Raw genomic sequence first — 19,741 nt, 5'->3', positions numbered from 1 at the left:
ATCGTGACCTGAACCAAAGTCAGACGCTCAACCAGTTGAGCCACCCAGGTGCCCCCAAATTCAATCATACTTTTTTCTTTACAGAGTTAAGAGTGTGACTTCTCCTTAGCAAATCACACATGCAAGATGTGAGACTAGAAAGAAAAGATACTTCTTATGTAGCATTACTACATTTATGTAGTCGGTAGCAGAACTTAGTAAGAGCCAGAGGAGAATAATGCATGTGGGAACGGACAGCGTCCATATGGATAGGTTCACCTACTGAGCAGGAATTAGACACCTTTTCCTCGAGTATTTAACTGATAACTGAGAATTAAGTTCTATATCTGTACGGGTGTAAACGAATAGGTAATGAGTAAAACTATTTTCGTCCCTGAGATGGTCAGTGAAGGCAGTGAAGAAGAATTGCCACCCTTTCCCAGAGTTGGTTGTGGGGTTTGAGTCTCCTCATGAGCTGCCCCCGCCGCCCTCCAGGGGAATCTGAGTTCTCTTTTCCCAGAGGTGAAGAATGGAGTTGGAAGGGTACCCAAGGACACTAAGAAATAGAGAAATTCAGAATGATCAAATAAGGTCACCACCAAATGAGATGGTGGCTCAGGAGCCAGAGGTCATCCTAATAATGGCTCCCCAGGTCCAGGTTCCACAAGAGCCTTCTGGGCTTCCCCCGGATGGCCTTGATGAAGACTGGAACACGTTGAGATCATTCCGTTGAAGGAATCCTCCCAACCCTGTAGCCTCCAGGCAGAGGTGGCAGCTGGGCTCAAGGGTGTCCTCAGGCCTCTCCAGGATCTTGCTGGACAGTGGCTGAGACCCAGTGTTTACACAGAGGAACAGACTGGAGATGCTGGCGTACGAGTAATTCCAGGTTGTCTTGCCCGAGGAGCTCAGAGCGCAGGTGCAGGGATGGCAGCCTGGGGTCAGAATCCCTGGTTGAGTCTCATTGCTCCTCCTTGCTCAGCCTGCATGAGAAGTAACCAGAGTTCTCTTGCTGCAAGATCTGACTGCAGTCGTGGGAAGTCTAACCTTGGTTTTCCTTGAGTTTGCCCTTGACTAGTTGTAATAATAAATCAGAACTCAGGTCTGGATCTCTTTTGGCTGATGCAGCTCTGTTTCCTGAAACTGTGAACTCCAGCAGTTTCTCTCTCCTGTTGTTAAGACAGTCAGCCTGCTGCTTATTTTTACTCTGCTGAATGCCTCCTTTTTTGCCTCCTTTTGTGACATGTTTTAACGTACTGTTTTTATGTATACAAAGGGAATATTGCTTTAACTTTCTGAATTCTCCATTCTTGCTTTGCTGGCATGAATAGAAGCTTCTGTAACCACACCAGTAACTCATTTGGGATGTGCTTGAAATGTTAAAGTTTGGTCCTCAAAAAAAAATGTTTAAAGGTGAAGAAGGATTATGGAATCGTGCGTTCAGAATAGCCAGCCAGATTTGTTAACCCATTTCCTGTGCTGTTTTGTGAAATCCCTAAATTGTACTGAATGAATATAGACACTGTGACGTGAATTCACACTCTTATATACTGAGTTGATCCAAAATCAGATACTTGTAGAAAAGGTGACTTTGAGAGGTGTGTTTTGGAATTTTAACAGTGTGTGTGTTTATTAGTTTTATTTTTTTAGCAGGAAGAGTGCTATTTGGAAATAGAGCAAAACTGAGACAAGTTAGCTAAATTTCTGGGCTTCTGTGTCACTTTAGGCTCCAGCGGGAGGCAATGGTGCTGAAAATGTGGCCCCTGACCAGCCTGCTAACCCGCCGGCCGAGAACGTGGTGGTGGGAGAAAACCCTGATGCCCAGGACGATCAGGCAGAAGAGGAGGAGGAGGACAACGAGGAGGAAGAGGACGCGGGCGGGGAAGATGCAGCCGATGCCAACAACGGGGCCCAGGGTAATGGCCGCTGGCCCATCCTTCTGCTCCCTCCATGACCATGAACCCACTTCCAGCTTTCCTTGAGGAGAAGGACTAGAATTTTCAAAATTTTATGGGCTTGGAGTTGTATTTCCGGCCTGTTTTTACTCTGTTTTGCAAACTTGCATTTCTGGATATACATATGTGTAATTTTTTTTTTTTTTCCTGTGAAGCAGGGTACATTTTGTGTTTTATTTATATATTTAATGTTTATTTTTGGGTGAGTGCAGGCGGGGGAGGGGCAGAGAGAAGGGGACAGAGGATCCGAAGCAGGCTCTGTGTTGACAGCAGCAAGCCTGATGCAGGGCTCGAACTCAACGAACCACGAGATCGTGGTCTGAGCCCAAGTGGGATGCTTTACCAACTGAGCCACGCAGGCGCCTCACGTTCTGTGTTTTAAAATCCTGCTTTGCGTGGGACTTTTCTAGAATGAATAGGAAGAAGTTACTTGTAAGTTGTAGTAGATCCTAGGTTTTTTTTTTTTTTTAAAGGAATTTGATACAGATATACTTGATTCCTTTCCATTTCTGTTAAGTCAGCACAGCTTTTTATATCAAAGAAGAATTCTTGAGGTGTACATGGCAGGCCAGATGCCATTAAGGAGGCCATTTCTCTTCTTTTCTAGCAGTTTGTGACTCCAGAAAGTTAAGAAAATCCAAGACTGTGCCCACCAGCCTTTTATATCGCTAGCTCACCACCTCCATTTCCCCCTCTCACCCCAGAGTTTTCCTGTCAAGCACCATACTGTGTCTAGGCCCTCTTGACATTGCTGACATCAGAGTGCCTCCTGGGCGCCGGCACTCGGGTCCCTGCCTTCATGGAATTTGTGGTCTCTGTGAAGAAGCAGGAATACCCAAGTGAACAAGTACCTCGTTACACATTGTGATAAGTGTGCAGGTTGCTCTGAGGATGCTCTTGGGAAAGACCCTTTTTAAGTAGGTTCTCTGGGTAGCTCAGAGTCGGTGACAGCTGAGACCTCGAAGGATGAGAAGCAAGTTGGGTCATGGGAGCAAGGGGCCTTCATTGGGAGGGGCGAGTGTGTGTTCAAAGGCTCTGAGAACATGGCCCTGATGCAGCCTCCATTTCCGTCTCTCGTCCAGCACAATAGCTCCTAATGAGCTGCTGTTCTCTGCTCTCGCCCCACTGTATTCTCACTACACAGAATGTTCCTAGTGCCTCCTGCCTTAAATTCTTGTAGTGGTTTCTCCGTTGTACTAAAGAAGAAAACATAGTCCAGTTTTACCTTCCCCGCTTGTATGATTGGATCTCTGTCTGCCTTTCATACTGTCTCTTCTGCCACCCTCCCCCTGTGAAGAAGTCTTGTCCCCTGCCTTCCTCATCTTTCTCAAGTTTGCCAGATTCATTCTGGTTTAGTTCCTCTCTTTCACATAATCGTATTTATTGCCTTTCCAACACTTAACCACAGTCTAGAATCAACTGTGTATGTGTTTCATTTGTTTATATGTGTTCTTCCTGCCTAACAGGCAAGTAATGTGGTTCAGCTTCTCATCAGTGGTTTACAAAACACCAAACTAAAAGAATGTGTTTGTGGTTCAGGTTCCATCAGTAATCTTTAAATGACAATTATATTTCCAGATGACATGAACTGGAATGCTTTAGAGTGGGACCGAGCTGCAGAAGAACTTACGTGGGAAAGAGTAAGATTCTTTCATGCATTCTAGTGTTGTTGTTGTTGTTTTTAATTATTTTAATTATTTGAGAAAGAGCACAGGGCAGGGGCAGAGAGAGAACCCAAGCAGGCTCCTCACTGTCAGCGCGGAGCCCAATGCAGGGCTTGAACTCACGAACCGTAAGATCGTGATCTGAGCTGAGATCAAGAGTCGGAAGCTTAACTGACTGAGCCACTGAGGTGCCCTGCGTTCTAGTGTTTTAACCTGAAACTGTGTTTTAAAGTCAGGCATTTTTGTATTTATACACTAATTTTGTAGTCAACATTTGATGGAGACTGTGAACTTTAATTTCTAGAGAAAAGTGATGTATTGTTTGTGGTGAAAATATTAAAAATATAATCTTATTACTGACTATTTTTCTATTTTCTGGCCTTTAATACAAACACATTGTGGACTTTTGGAAAATGAAGTAACAATTTAAATGAAGTATTATTCTGATACTGCAAGTTGATAGGTCCTGAAATCTTGACTGGCTCCATAGCTAATGTAAGATGGAATTGTTTTGATTTCATAATCATAAGATTTAGAATAAAAGGAGGCCCAGATATAAAACTCTAGTAAGTTTTTTACTCTGAAAATGATAAGCTGTTTTAGAAAGTAGTGGGTAAGGATTATGTTTACAGATAATTGAAAATGAGCCTTTTTTATAAACAGAAAAAAAATCCTGTTGCAACTTTAATTCATGTATATTGTTATTTATTTTAGATGCTAGGACTTGATGGATCACTAGTTTTTCTAGTAAGTAAAGCCAATATTTTTTAATAATAAGAGTTGTGACTTAATTATCTTAATGACTCAGCAGTTTCAAATTTACAGTATTATGTGCTGGCTTTTTACGCTAAAGGTCAGCATGCCCTGTGCCTTTTGATTACTTGATATGTTGAAGAAAGTCTGTTTTGTGTATTGAAAATATTGGCAAAGAACAAAGGTAATAGTATTTAAAAAGGTAATTATTGATTACTTGATTTTTAGAAAACAAAATGAAATACAGAATTGTAGTTAAGAACTTGATCTTTTTTTTTTTTTTTTTTTTTTTGGGTCTTTTTAAACTTTGCAGTATATTAATTCATGCCTGAACTGGTGAAAATAGAGCAGCTTTGCAGTGTTCCCGGTGACAGGCCCATTTTCATGTTAGGTTTCCACTGTTTGCCAAACCTCACCTATCTTCTTTACTTGCTGGTAAAGAGTACATACAGCTCAGAGGTGAGGAATAGTTCCTTAAAGGAGAAGTGATACTCTTTTCAGGTTCTGTAATATGAAATCACTTGGGATTTTTGAGTATTAAGATGACTTTAGCTGCGTGGGGAAGATTCCCTACTGCCTCAAACAATCCTGTAAGGTGACAGTCATCTTGGAGGTGATAATACGTAGTAAGTAACTGTGGGAGTGGATGAATGGCCAAGAGGGAATGAGCATTCTAAGACGTCCACTGAGAAAACCAGGGTGCCATAGGGAAAAAAGGGACCAAGGAAGATCAAATGACCTTGCAGAAACCATGAGAACAAAATGGGCAGTGGAAAGAAGCACTGTGCAGTTTACATTCATAAAAAGTTCAGAATTAATGTGATTTTTAAATTTTCCTCCATTTGGAAATTTTCACTGTCATCTGATTTAAACGAAATCTGGATATTTTTTGTGAGAATCTGTAATTTGTAGTGGCTTCTTTCTGAAGAGGAAACGTTTACAGATTGATTTTTTTTCCCTACATGTAACATTATGAACTTGAGCCTTATTAGGCTTAATTGTATGGGCTATGTAATGAAAAATAAGTTGCACATAATTTCTGAAATGAAATCTCAACATTCTAGAGTGAAAATTCCAGTCTCCTAACTGAGTAGTCTCGTTAGACATATAGTAAGAATTGAGTATGTTTTATTAATGGCTCTTTTCTTTTAGGAACATGTCTTCTGGGTGGTGTCTTTAAACACACTCTTCATTCTTGTTTTTGGTAAGTGGTGTTTATACTGTTATTTATGGTAATAAGATAGGAGTTGTTTTTTTGGAGCCTTGTTATGGGTTTTGTTTTTGTTTGTTTTTAAACACAGGGATATACGAAATGGTTTCAGATAGTTATCCTGTACCGGAAGGCCCCACCCATACAGATAACTTTTCTTTCCTAAGCGACATTGACTATAGTTACCTACCATCTCTGCTTCTTTGGGGCATTTCCATCTCTTTTTATAGAAGCTGGTTTTAGACTGACTTGAGAATAGGCATCATCCTGTCTCTGGAACCAGTTTTGTGGTGATTATCTGTGTGTTCTTCCCTTTGGCAGAAGATCTTGTTTCCTCTCTCAGAATCCTATCCAAGGCCTTCCCAGAGACCCTGGCTTGGGAGCTGTCACCAGAGGTGGATATAGACTTGAGGAGAAAAGTGAACCTTTCGCAAGTGTGAATTTCCTTTAGAACCAAATTCCAGTAAATGCAAAGTCATTTCCAAACACTTTGACAACTGCAACTGTGAGGATTTTGTGACAACACATGAGTCCCTCCTGTTGGGAGTGATTAGAGAAAGGAAGATGGGCGAGGAGACAGAATTCACAGGTTTTTCTGCTTTGAGAAAGATGTAATTCCTGCACCTCTCAAGGGAAAGGAAGTGGAGTCTGATAGAATCAGGCTGTTAGATTGTGCTTTGATTTGTGTCTCATAGAGACACCTCAGGCTACACATCTCTTGATAGGGCTGATCTTTGAGAAATTCCTTCTTTCTGCATGTGAGTTACCTCTTAATTCTGCTCAGGAGGGGCAGTATAGATTTCCCAATGTTCTTACACTTTATTCTAAGTTACTCGTTTTGGGTTGCCAACCACGTTGTGACTCAGAAAGCAGTTAGGCCTTCAACGGGAAGTGTTGAAGTGTTGTAAAAAAGACATTGAATATGTAGACTTGAGAATGAGACGAAAAACTAATTTCTGAATATTATCTATGAAAGAACAAAAAAAATTTAAAGGTATCTTGTTGAAACAAAATAATCTTGAAAAAGTTCCATTGATTCTTAATTTTTAGTAGCTATTTAAGATGGTGCAAATTGATAGGAAGCTCATTCTTTGTTTCCTTTTGCGAGGGTTGGGGTGGGGGGGTGGAAACATGAAAATGAAGATTATTCTGCATACATTCTTCATTATGTAAAATAATTGATACATACATAGAGTGTGAAACTGTTCTGATTCTTTGAGAGAAAAAATGATGTGTAGATTTTGTCTTTGTTCTTGCAAGAAAAGCTTAATGCTGAATTAATGTTTGGAGGAACAAGTCGCCTTTAAAACATGAATTATAGTGGGGCACCTGGCTGGCTTCTTCGGAGGAGCGTGCAACCCTTAGACTTGGAGTTGTGAGTCGAGCCCCGCATTGGGTATAGAGATGACTAAAAAATAAATAAATAAACTTAAAAAGAAAACATGAATTATAGAAACGGGAGCACTCATTTATGTAAAGCAAATCTAAGTAAATTTTTTTTTTAATCCAGCCTCTAAGCTTATGCTATAAAAAAAGTTGTCTTCGTATGAAACCTGTATGTATTATACTTAGGATCTTTTGAAATGAACCAAGAGGTTTTCCTTTTCTTAGGAATATACTTTTCCTTAAAGGTGAATGGTCATTGGGATTAAGCACACTCCTATTTCTTTTCTACTTTAGTTGCTCTGTTGGAATTTTCCACCTCCATTTTTGGACTCTTATGGTCATGTACTTTGCAGAATTATAACCTTATTATGCAGCTGTGTCCTAGTAGAAGGGAATGATACTGAGAAACTGACCTTAATTTCAGGATATTTATCTGGTAGTTGCTGTGTAATTGGATAGAAATTGTCAACACTTGGTGCTTCTCAGGAGCCTATTTGAGTCATCATCAGAGCTGGGTGTGAACAAAATAGGAAAAATTCTGCATAGAGTTTTTTCTTACTCTTATAGGAATTTCTCGTGCTTTATAATACACATATTAGTAAAATAATGTGTATATGATTTATAATTTTAAATATGTTGGGAATACCTGTTCAAAATAATTTCTGCCCATGGAATATAATCGATTAGAGAGGTGTGGTGGCCAGATCCTGTAGATTCACTCTTTTGTCTTAATGATTGAGTCCCCTCGTGGCTTCCCTAGTAATCTGTGCTGCTCAATTAATTTTGCCATAAAGAAAATATAATTACATTTTATTAAGAAAAATAAAATTGTATTAACATGACAAGAAATACTTGAGGAAAAGAGACTATACAAATTTTTATTATGAAAATTTTAAGGATATTTTCTCATTCAACCATAGTGTCTATCACACTGTACTAAATTAGCAGAATTTAAGTGTTTTTTTTTTTTTAACAATCCATCATATTAAAAATTCCTAGATTGTCTCCTTAAATGTCATTTTACAGTTGGTTTGTTTGAGGATGAAAATAAGGTCTACACATTAGTTTAGGTTGTTAAGTCTTAAGTTCCTTTTGATCTAGAATATTCTTTGCTCCTTTCTGCTACTTCTACCCTATTTTGCCATTGATTTCTTGAACAGACTAGGTCACTTGTCCTACATTTGTCTGATTTGTTTCTTGTATGCTACCGCCTTGCTCCTTTGTCTCTATTTTTCCTTTAAACTGGAACGTTTAAGTAACATCATAGTTAACCTGAAGCTGTTTGTTCAGAAGAAGCCAGACAGGTGTGCGGTTCTTTCCTTCCAATTATCGGTTTTCAGGGGAAGGGATTGGTGTGCTGTTTCCATGGGTGATGAAAGTGTTTTTTTCTTCTGTTGCTTTTTGTCCTTTTGCGGTTTTGTTTTTGGCTTTCCCCTTTTTGGGTAGTATGAACTCGTGTATTTGTGAAGCATTCAGTGTGTTTCCATCAGTTTGGTCATTCTTTGATGCTCATATTGTCCTTTCATGAGACTTCATGATGGTTCCTGGGTCCTTTTGCCATGAGCCTATTCGACTTTGATATCTTTGTTGTTTTCCGGTTATAGAGAATGTCCTAGGCAGTACATTTTTGACCCCAGTTCTGGAATCTTTCATTTCTCGAAGAAGCTCTGGTTCCTTTTAGTGTGGATTGACACTAGGAGTGTTCGTTGTTTTGATTTTGAAGTTTTCATTGAGTTTTTTTCTTCCCTTTTTAGCATTTTGCCCTTACCATATTGGTCATTTCTCCCTTGTTGGTTTGGGATTTGAAGAACACGTGAGTATAATACTTTTACAAGCTTACTTTCATTATTTTGCCCCAGATTTGATATTTGTTGAGTAAATGATAGTGTTGTAAAGAGTTACTTCATTTCTCAATTTGCCTTACACAAAGGAATAGTTATCCAACATTATCTCATTCTTTTTCTTTTTTAAACTAACAGAGGCTCAAGACAGTATAGATAATATTGCCAGCTGAGGAAGATGTGCTCTGAATCCCATGATGCACTCATGTGTTTCTTCTTGTTGGGTGGGCCAAAGGCATGCTACTGGAAAGTTTTCGTACAGGATGATTTTTGACCTGTTCCATTAACTTGTATGCTCCCTTCTCTCCCTTTTCTTTAGCTTTCCCATAGTGAATTTAGAAAAGTAGCAATATATCAGTTAACTTAAAAAAAAAAAAAAAGCATTGGTCTGTTTTGGAATGATAGGCTATAGTGTTTTCTAAAGAATTTGTTTTAATTTTGACATCTCCATGTTTTTAGAGGTAGATAAATATTTGGATGGTCAACTACAGCTATTTTGTGAGGTCTAGTGACTATTTTGTGTAGGGGTCTATTTTGTGAAAGATCTAGTCTTTCAAGACTAGATCTAGTCTTTCAAGGAAGAGCTGACATATCTGGAACGTTCTGTTCAATTTGTGTATGTAAATCCGGAGAGCTCAGATTCTGAAGCGTTCTGAAAGGGCAAAGAGATGTGTTTCAGTGTTTAATTGCAGCTCTGCTTCTTGTAGTTGAACACACTTGAAAGGTTCACATAAAGCTTTGATAAATTTGACTTTCCAAACTATCACCACTTGCTGTCTGAAATTCAGGAACCCAAAAGATTTGTCACTGTCCAAACTTTCACTCTCTGTAAGTTGAAAATGGAATGGATTTGGAGAGCAGGGGAAATGTACGCAGTCGCTCCTCGGGGTGGGAGGTGAGGGGCTGAGACGGACCTGGCCGGCCGGCTGCTTGGGTGGCGCGCTGCTGCTTTCTCTGCTCAGCCCTGGGCGAGTCCGCCTCAGGCCAGAGTAGAGACGAGACTAGTGTTTTGCAGCAGTTAATTTTGTAAAATTTAATTCACTCTGCTTTTATTTTGTCTGCTGGAGTAGAGTGTTACTCTTTGATTTTACCTCATCCTTTCATACAGCAGTGGGAGAGTCTGGTTTGCAGAGATGTCATTCAAAGGGGATTTTATAGTTTTACCGCTTTTAGTCTGCTTGGATTGTTCATACATTATTAAACTGGGATGTAGGCCGTATGGTAAAATTAAATTCTATTTATTTTTATTTCCAGGTACAAGCATCTCATTTTGAAGGTCTAATCACAACCATAGTTGGGTATATACTTTTAGCAATAACACTGATAATTTGTCATGTATCCTTTAATTAACTAACGTGGGTATTCAGTGATGTTATTCATACCAAAGAGTTGTTCCTGTTAATGACAAAACTGTTTCTTTTCTCTTGTCCTTTCAGTAAAATCTGTAGATATATGTAGTGAGGATGAGGACAGATAAAGTATGAAATAAATTGTCAAATAATATTAAGTGTTGCCTAAATAAGTATCTGTTATGCTCAGATTTTCCTTGACTAGATGCTGCAGGGCTTGGCAACTCTTGTTAAATTTCATAGGTCTCGTCGCTTGCTGGGAGTCTGCTATATCGTTGTTAAGGTAATTCCTGTTATAAGTTAAAACCGGAAGTGGCTTCTCCCCATTTGGACGATACTGATGATCTTTGTTTTTACCACAGGTCTCTTTGCTAGTGGTGGTAGAAATTGGAGTGTTCCCTCTCATTTGTGGCTGGTGGCTGGATATCTGTTCCCTGGTAAGTTTGTTATTCATTATCATATGACCTAATAATTTAAAAGCTTCAAAAAAGGAGGTCTTTAAAATGAATTCCTTTTAAAGGAAACTCAGTAGGATAGTAATTTGCTTATTTTTTCTGAGAATGAATCATTGTGGAGTCTTAATGTTACTAGTATTTGTTGAGTACATGATTTTATTTGAGGCTTTGTGCAGATTTTTGATATCCGAGTATTTTGACTGGAACCTTTCTAATAACCAGTGGAGAAGTTTTGTACCCATTTTACTCTTCTAAATTTTACAGTAATGCTGAGACGTTACATACATAAAGAGAACAATCTAAAAGACTGTCTTTGTTTAATAAATTCAACTTTAATCATTTCTTTTAACTAAGATGCTTAGTCTTGATTATAATTAAAAAAAATTGTTTTTAATGTTTATTTACTTTTGAGAGAGAGAGAGCGCGCGTACATGCGAGCAGGGGAGGGGCAGAGAGAGAGGGAGACACAGAATCCAAAGCAGACTCCAGGCTCTGAGCTGTCAGCACAGAGCCTGATGCGGAGCTCGAACTCATGAACTGTGAGATCATGATCTGAGCTGAAGTCGGAGGCTTAACTGACTGAGCCACCCAGGTGCTCCTTGATTATAATTTTTAAGGCTGCCAGTGATAATCACGTTTTGACTTTTCAAAAATATTTTGTGTGTAGAAAAGCACCCATACCTTACTATTAAAACTTGTCATGAATGCAGACCTGTGACCAAGGAAAGAAGGTATCGTTAACCAAAAATGTGTCTTTCACAGTAGCAGCATTAGTAAAGTTTTTTTGTTTTTTTGTTTTGTTTTGTTTTTGACAGAGACAGAGACAGTATGAGTGGGGGAGGGACAGAGAGAGAGAGAGAGGGAGAGCAGGAATCCCAAGCAGCCTCCACACTGTCAGTGCAGAGCCCGACACAGGGTTTGAACCTATAAAACCACAAGATCATGACCTGAGCTGAAACCAAGAGTCGGATGCTCAGCTGACTGACTGAGCCACCCAGGCGCCCCCGCATTAGTGAAATTCTTATTCGCCCATTGGTTTATCAGTCTTCCTTCTAATATTTAAAACTTTCAAGGGTCATTATCTATCTTTGAAATAGTATCCTGTCTTATATCAGTTATATTTCTGTCATACCATGAAATGACATTTAAAGAGCTGTAGTCCTAGAACGTCATAACCCATACACGTAGTGATATATTCACTTCCTGGAAGATGGAGATGTTAATTTGGCAAATGTGAGTGGTACAGATCTCTCACTTGTTCTGCTTTGATTTAGGAAATGTTTGACGCTACCTTGAAAGATCGAGAACTGAGCTTTCAGTCAGCGCCAGGTACTACCATGTTTCTGCACTGGCTGGTGGGGATGGTGTACGTGTTCTACTTTGCCTCCTTCATTCTGTTGCTAAGAGAGGTAAGTTCTCAGGGAGACGCCAGCACTGTCCCTTTAAGGAAAGGACTTTGTTTTAACCACGTGTCCTGACTAATTTTCTCAAGGATTTTAGTGTAAGAAGGAATAGCTGATAGAGGAATTTAGCTTTATGTCTTTAAACTGTTTTCAGTCATTTGTCTCAAAAATTGATAAATTTTAATATTTCTGCGTATAGTTAACGAGTTTGAAAGATGAGTAGATCGAGGATAAAACTACTTGTTTTACTTGGTGTCTTTTGTAGCCATCCTCTCCTACAAATCCTTGAAATTTTATGTGATGTGAGTCTGACTTGGACTTCGTTCAAGAAAATATAGTGCTGGAAATACCCAGAGGTTTTGCAGGATCACAGTGTAAAGTTTGTAATCAAGTACCTTAAATATGGAATCACAGTGAGGGTCGTTTATGACTGCAGTTCACTTGCGGATGAGTACCTTCACTAGTCCTGTTTTTAGAATACGGTCTTTCCCGATTTGAAGAGGGTGAAAGTAGGGTCAGTATTTGATTAGTATACGTCATGTGCAATCATTCTGGTGCGGTGGGCAGTATAAAAGTGAGTAATTTTGACAAGCGTACTTGCTGCTGTGCATTAGTCCCTCACATATTACCGCATAGTCCCTCTGCGCCAGACACGGTGCTGACTGCTGAGGTAATAGTGAGAAACAGAGACACGATTCCCGCTCTTTCCGATTTTATATCCTGGGAAGGAAGAGAGGCATCTGACAAGTCCGCTTACAGCAGTGAGAGTGGTGATGGAGATGCACAGGGCCGCCGGAGGAGGCCGACTGATCCAGTGTGAATGGCTTAATGCTATCCTGGCGTACATTGTGTTTTGGGAAATTGAGGCATTAAGGAGGGGGGCTGAGGTTAAAATCTCCTGAATCATATAGTGTAAGTTCAGTAAATTCTACTTGCAAATAAAACTTGTATTCTTTCTTTGAAGCAAGTGATTGACACTAACTTAATCTATTCAAAACTGTATATAGAACCTCTTAATTACACTGTTAAGTGATAAACTGTTTCACATTGAAATTTTTCATCTTCTCAGTGGGGTGGTTTTTGTGGTGCACAATCCTAGAATTGGGGTGTCAGATGAAACCTTAGAGGTCAGATACCCCCTCATTTGGAGGTTGGAGAAATAGAGTTTGGGCAGTTGAAATGCTTTACACATGGCAACTCCGTGCATTTGGACCACCTGAGACCACTACCTAGCCTCGCCCATTGCCCCACCACCCACAGCCTCTTGGGTTGATGATTTCCACTGAGAAACGGAAAAAGGATGTAGACAGTAAAATGAAAATGCTGAGAGTTTCTAGCTCCTCTCGGGAGTGTGAGGCTGAAATCAGATCTTGTATTAAAACATTTATAAATTGCAACATAATTCTTTCACTGGATGACACAATACAGTGACAGTTCTTTATTTTTCTATTTTCATTTTATTTATTTTAATGTTTTTAATTTATTTTTGAGAGCGAGAGAGTGAGCGAGCGAGCAGGGGAGGTGCAGAGAGGGAGGGGACAGAGGATCCCAAGTGGGCTGCACGCCGACAGCAGAGAGCCCGGTGCAGGGCTCGAACTCACGAACTGTGAGATCATGACCTGAGCTGAAGTTGGATTCTCAACTGACTGAGCCACCCAGGTGCTCCTATAGTGACAGTGTTTGAAAACAACAACAACAACAACAAAAAACAACTTATTTTTTATTTTGGAGATTTAGGTTTCTTGGCAAATTCTACATATTTTTTCATTGAATGATTAAATGGACATCCAGCAAAATAGTTTATTTCATATAGATTCTGATTTAGGAACTTCTTTTCATAGGAAAGCCATGTGAATTTTCTGGGACCCATTTTATTAAGTTTTAAAAGCTTACTTTTCTGTTGATATTTTAGCTCATCTACAGAGTCTGAAGACATTGGTGAGTATTCATAGCATTTAAAATATATTTGCAGGTACTTCGACCTGGTGTCTTATGGTTTCTAAGGAATTTGAATGATCCAGATTTTAATCCAGTACAAGAAATGATCCATTTGCCCATTTATAGGCATCTCCGAAGATTTATTTTGTCAGTGGTAAGCATACCTTTTTATTGTTTTTTGAGTAAAGTGTATTTTTTTTGTATTGTTTTGTGGGGGTTTTTTGGCGGCAGGGGGTGCAGTCAGAGGCTGGTAGAGTAGATACGTTGAGTTATTTATGTTTATCTAAGTTGGTGGAAGTTAGCTGTCAAATAGCTGTTCTATTGGTTGTTTTGATAAAGTAATTAAAATGTTTACTAAAACAACATTCCCTAGTTCTTTAGTAGTATAATTGGTTGCCAAATTATGGCTTTTGAATTACACTTCATTTGCATTGGAGCAGTGGAGATTCATTAATAGTTTTTAAATTCAAAAAACTCTAAACAGAAGTATCTTGAAGTTTCTGTCCCACCTGGAAGAAGAAATTACCTAGTTAAAGCTAAGTTTTTTTAAAATAAAATTTACAAAGCAACATGGTGCCTTCCGGAAACTTTTGTAGCCATTAATATGGGTCACGTCTTACATGTGGTTTATCAAGTTGCAGATGATTCTGATTGTTCATTGTAAGTTTCTGACCCTCTCTTCACATACCGTGCAGTGATTATCCTTTGTGGCTCCTCCTTGAGCCTTTGTGTCCTAGAGAGAGAGAGAGAGAGAGAGGAGCACCCTTCCCAGGAATGCATTCTTTCCACAAAGTGACCCAAGTATATAGTCTGTGGAGTGAGAACACTCTGGGCCGTGGGTGGGTATAGACACTTGGATTGCATCCTGGCTGGGTATGTTCAGAAGTCTGTTTGTCTCTCACAAGAATGGTTAACAGTGGTGTTCTGCCTTTTTTCTTAACTGCAGATTGTCTTTGGCTCCATTGTTCTCCTGATGCTTTGGCTTCCTATACGTATAATTAAGAGTCTGCTGCCTAATTTTCTTCCATATAATGTCATGCTCTATAGGTGAGTTTTTGAAATTTAGAAGCTTTACTAGTTTAGCTTTGTTGATAACCTAGAGTGTATACATTTAAAACATTCATTTCTTAACAGATACTGGAAATCATTTGATACTTGAGTTTTGCCATTTTAGATTGTATAAACATTAGTTTAGCAGTTGCATTTTCCAAAGAAAGACTTATTTTTATGCAAATCAAGTGTGCTTTTGTTCAGCATTGAAATGTTTACCATACTTAATGACACCATGTTAGCCACCATCATTTTTGTATGAAAAGCACATCATAAGGAATGTGTAGCCATACTTATATGTTTAATTGTAGATTAAAATTAAGAAATAAGGCTTATGGATGGAAAATCTTTTTCATTTAAAAGCCTAAGTCACCTGGAAACTTAGTCTCTGCCACTCCCCCATTCCTTTTTTCATTGACTTGCATCATCCTTTCAGTTACCTAAACAGAAGGCTGCTGGGAAATTGGATTTCTTCCTCAGACTTCTAATTAGTCTTTAAATATCGTTAAGTCTTATTTTTAAAGGTCTCTTATCTAATCCAACTTGATTTACCACTTCCTTAGTTTCGGCTTTCCTCTTGTTCTCCATTTATAGCCCATCCTTACTTAACACCCTGCCTCTTCCTCCATAATCTACATCATAATATCCGGGTCATGTGCAAGGCTTGGCATAGTCTCATGTTGACTTTCCAGCATCCTGTCCCTGCATTGTCTGACTCGAATTCTGCTCTCCAACCATGCTCCCCTCCGCTCAGTCTCCCTAAAACACCTAGCTATTCCTTGTCTTCCTTTCTGTTTAGAATGACCTACCTCCTCATGTTTAGCTGGAACCCTTTTTGTTTTCCTTACTCAAAATCCAAATTAAGATTTGATTCTCTGAATTTTTCCCTAACTAGAGTAAATCCTCATTCCCTCCTTGTGAATTTGGGTCTGGTTATAGTGAGAACCAGGAAGCTTAGGCTTTGGCTATATATATTGTTAGGATAGACCCATTTTGGTAGTCAGTTACACTCAGAAGTTTAGCAATTTTGGGCCTTGTATAGCAGTATTTAGTCCATTCTTCCATTAAAAACAAAACAAAACAAGGGCCAATTATATGTCCGGTCCTTTTCTGTGCACTAGGTACATAACAGTGAACCAAACAGAATCAAGACAATTCTCTGCTCTTGTGGAGCTTACATTTCAGTGAGGGGGAGACACCCCTCAAAATAGAATATGTAGTATATCTGGGGTCATCAGTACTAGGGGCTTGGAAGATGAAGCAGAGAAAGGGGATAGAGAGATTGGCCAAGATGGGGTTTAATTTAGAAGTGACTGATGAGGACCTGAAGAGGTGACAGCTCAGGAAAGCCCTGTTGGAGCTGCTGAGGGATGAGCCATATGGGTTCCTGAAGGTAGAGTGTCCTTGCAGGGGGTGGGCAAGTGCGGTGACATTGGGGTCCGTTTGAGGAGCAGCAGGGAGGCCAGTCTGGCTGGGGTGGAAGAAGGAAAGCATGGTGGTTGGCTGTGAGGTCAGAGAAGTCATGCAAAACCAGATCCTAGAGTCTCGTAAGCCACTGGAAGCATTTTGGATTCAACTTGAGCGATTTGGGGAGTTCTTGAAAGGTTTGACCAGAAGAGTGATCTGATACAGGTTAGTTAAGAAGCGTCACCGTGGCTGCTGTGATGAGAAGAGACTGGGTCAGGTGGCCAGGATAGAAGCGGGAAGCCGGCTGGGAGGATGGCGCAGGGACCTTGGTGCTGAGGTGAAGGAAGTAGCAGTGGAGGTAATGAGAGGTGGTGAGATTTAGGGCATTGCTAGGATCCAGTCAGCAGGACTCCGGCTGTTTGAGTTGGAGTGAAATAAAGGCAGTCATTGACCTGAGCACCTGGAAGGATGGAGTTGCCATTTACTGGGATGAGGAAGGCTGTGGAGGAGCAGGATTAGAAGGGAAGAGTGGGAATTTGGTCATGGTCAACTGAAGACGTCTCATGGCTGTAGGAGACGTTGAGGTTGCACTTTGGATACAAAGTTAGGAGTTAGGGAAGACGTCTGAGTGGTATGTAGAAATTTAAGCCACACGAGTGTGCATTCATCCAGAGAGCATGCACACATGAGAGAGGACAGAGCCTGGGGCCCTCCGTTGTCTTCGGCTCCCTGAGCTAACAGATCTAGAAGGGCGTCCAGTGAGAAAGCGTTTTGAGGACCAAGGAGTAACCAGTTGTGTAATACGCTATACAGCCAGTGAGGTGGGACCCAGACCTGACCATCACATTTAACAACACAGAGGTCACTGGCGACCCTTGTCGGGACTGTTTTTGGAGGATTCAAGGGAGAATGGGGGAGAGGTGATAGAGACAGCGTCAAGGAGTTTTGCTGTCGTCCCATCAGATGTTTAGTATGATACAGTTATGATGGAAAATAGAGTCACGCTGTAAATCATAGCTGTTTGTCATTGTCCTAGTGATGCTCCAGTGAGTGAACTGTCCCTTGAGCTGCTCCTGCTTCAGGTGGTCTTGCCGGCGTTACTTGAACAGGGACACACGCGGCAGTGGCTGAAGGGGCTCGTGCGAGCGTGGACTGTAACTGCTGGGTACTTGCTGTAAGTAGGCACTTGATGACCTTTCTGACAAAGTACGTTCCGTGCCCCACTCAGGAGATCGGAGTTTGAAGAAGAGACCATTTGGTGATATCTGCAGGTACATAGGATACTTACTTTGTTCAATTCTTCGTCTTGCTTATTTTTCTCATTACTGTACATCCTTTTATAGAGAACGTACGCACGTTTTTACCCTCTTGAAGTTGAATCTTTGTGATTTAAATGTTTTTCCAGAGAATGTGTGGCATTCTGCTGATTCCTTATTGCGAAGTACGCACTGGCTTGTATCGGATTGAGCAGGTGTCCCCTGCAGCCTCCGCCATCTCATTTTTGCCGCCACGGATGCGCGTTGAGTTCCCTGCCACAATAGGCACAGGCGCTGGACTGAATTTTCAGGGTGTTTTGGACATGAATAGTAAATTTGGAAAAGTTTAATTTAAAGCAGGAACCAGCGTTTAGGCCAGAATGAGGGGATTAATAGTGCTGTGTATGGATTCTGCTTGTACGTTTTCTACCTTAAGGAATAATAAGAAAGTACGTCTCCTGTCTGCTGTTTTATTCTGATCTGAAGAGAGAATTTTTATTGATGTAATTTTTACACAGGGATCTGCATTCCTATTTATTGGGAGACCAGGAAGAAAACGAGAACAGTGCAAACCAACAAGTTAACAATAATCAGCACGCTCGAAACAACAATGCTATTCCCGTGGTGGGGGAAGGCCTGCATGCAGCCCACCAAGCCATACTGCAGCAGGGGGGGCCTGTTGGCTTTCAGCCTTATCGCCGGCCTTTAAATTTTCCACTCAGGGTAGGTACTAGAAGACTTAGACATGGGGCGCCTGGGTGGTTCAGTTGGTTAAGCATCTGACTTTGGCTCAGGTCGTGATCTCGCAGCTCATGAGTTTGAGCCCCATGTCGGGCTCTGTGCCGACAGCTCAGTGCCTGGATCCTGCTTTGGATTCTGTGTCTCCCTCTTTGTCTCTCTGCCTCTCCCTCACTCACAGTCTGTCTCTCTCTGTCTCTCAAAAATAAAAAAAACATAAAAAAAATTTAAAAAAGACTTCACCAGAAGTCAAGTGTTTTCCCAATTTCTATTGAGAAATTTGCTGCTGTGGCTGGTGCTAGGAGCAGGTAGTCCTCTGTATAGAACTATCTCGCAGTCTCCTGAAAAGAGCCCCCAGCTCTCTCGTTAGCAACATGATATGTGTAAACCTAAGGTAAGTTGATCAGATCTCATAAGTGGCTCACAGTGTTGGGACTCCCTATGCTGCTGCTCCCTCTGCTGTTTGAAAGGAGCAGTGTTAAAGACCCTGGTGAAAATAAGAAATTAACATTATTGATACATTTCAATTATGTGTCAGAGCTGAAATGGGCATTTTAATGTTTTCCCTATTTAATATTCTTCCTACTATGGCAAGATTGAGTAGTAATCTCATCTTTACATCTGTTGAAACTAAAGAGCAGATTGGTTAAGGAAGTGTCTTGTCCCAGCAAAACTTTCCCCCAGGCCCCACCAGAACTGTTCCTGACAAGGGTCGCAGTGGCTTTTGTTTCGTTAAATCCGATGGTCAGGTCTTGGTCCTCACCTCACTGGCTGGATAAGTAACGTGTTGCACTTTTGGTCAGTCCTTACTCCACAAAACGCTTTTTCAGAAAGCATTCAGGAATCTTCAGGGAGGAGGTGATGCTTTTAAGTCTCTAAAGTTAGGCCAGCCAGAGAATAAAATCGGAAGTGGAAGGGCATGCCAGGCACATGCCAAAACACGAGGCAGGTTAGACATGGTAAGTTTGGAACTGCAGGGAATTAAGTGGATCTAGAGGGTGGAGTGGTCAGGGGGTGCCTGGGTGGCTCAGTCTGTCTGAGTCTGTCTGACTCTTTTTTTTTTTTTAATTTTTGTTTTAATGTTTATTTTTTAATGTTTATTTTTGACAGAGAGAGAGAGAGAGAGAGAGTGGGGGAGGGGCGGAGAGAGAGGGAGACACAGAATCCAAAGCAGGCTCCAGGCTCTGAGCCGTCAGCACAGAGCCCAATGCGGGGCTCAGACTCAACAGACCGTGAGATCATGACCTGAGCTGAAGTCGGATGCTCAACTGACCGAGCCACCCAGGCGCCCCTAAATGTCTGACTCTTGGTCTCTGCTCAGGTGTTGACCTCAGGGTCATGAGTCCAGGCCCCGTGTTGG

At 40.7% G+C, this 19,741-nt stretch overlaps 1 protein-coding gene across 4 annotated transcripts in view; it reads left to right on the top strand.

The window, feature by feature from the left end:
* MARCHF6 (membrane associated ring-CH-type finger 6) overlaps nt 1-19,741 on the top strand; it is a 76,254-nt gene that overhangs the window by 33,029 nt on the left and 23,484 nt on the right. For all 4 annotated transcript variants that reach the window (XM_023239515.2, XM_045038798.1, XM_045038793.1 and 1 more), the window contains exons 7-19: nt 1,703-1,892; nt 3,510-3,571; nt 4,310-4,342; nt 5,501-5,552; nt 8,699-8,757; nt 10,040-10,120; nt 10,349-10,417; nt 10,497-10,571; nt 11,864-11,998; nt 13,965-14,084; nt 14,877-14,977; nt 17,424-17,561; nt 18,162-18,366. In XM_023239515.2, coding sequence (XP_023095283.2) covers nt 1,703-1,892; nt 3,510-3,571; nt 4,310-4,342; nt 5,501-5,552; nt 8,699-8,757; nt 10,040-10,120; nt 10,349-10,417; nt 10,497-10,571; nt 11,864-11,998; nt 13,965-14,084; nt 14,877-14,977; nt 17,424-17,561; nt 18,162-18,366 — 1,320 coding nt within the window. The remainder of the gene's footprint in view (nt 1-1,702; nt 1,893-3,509; nt 3,572-4,309; nt 4,343-5,500; nt 5,553-8,698; nt 8,758-10,039; nt 10,121-10,348; nt 10,418-10,496; nt 10,572-11,863; nt 11,999-13,964; nt 14,085-14,876; nt 14,978-17,423; nt 17,562-18,161; nt 18,367-19,741) is intronic.

Source organism: Felis catus, chromosome A1, assembly GCF_018350175.1.
Source record: "Felis catus isolate Fca126 chromosome A1, F.catus_Fca126_mat1.0, whole genome shotgun sequence".
NCBI classification, from domain to species: domain Eukaryota; kingdom Metazoa; phylum Chordata; class Mammalia; order Carnivora; family Felidae; genus Felis; species Felis catus.
This window is presented reverse-complemented; position numbering and strand designations above follow the sequence as displayed.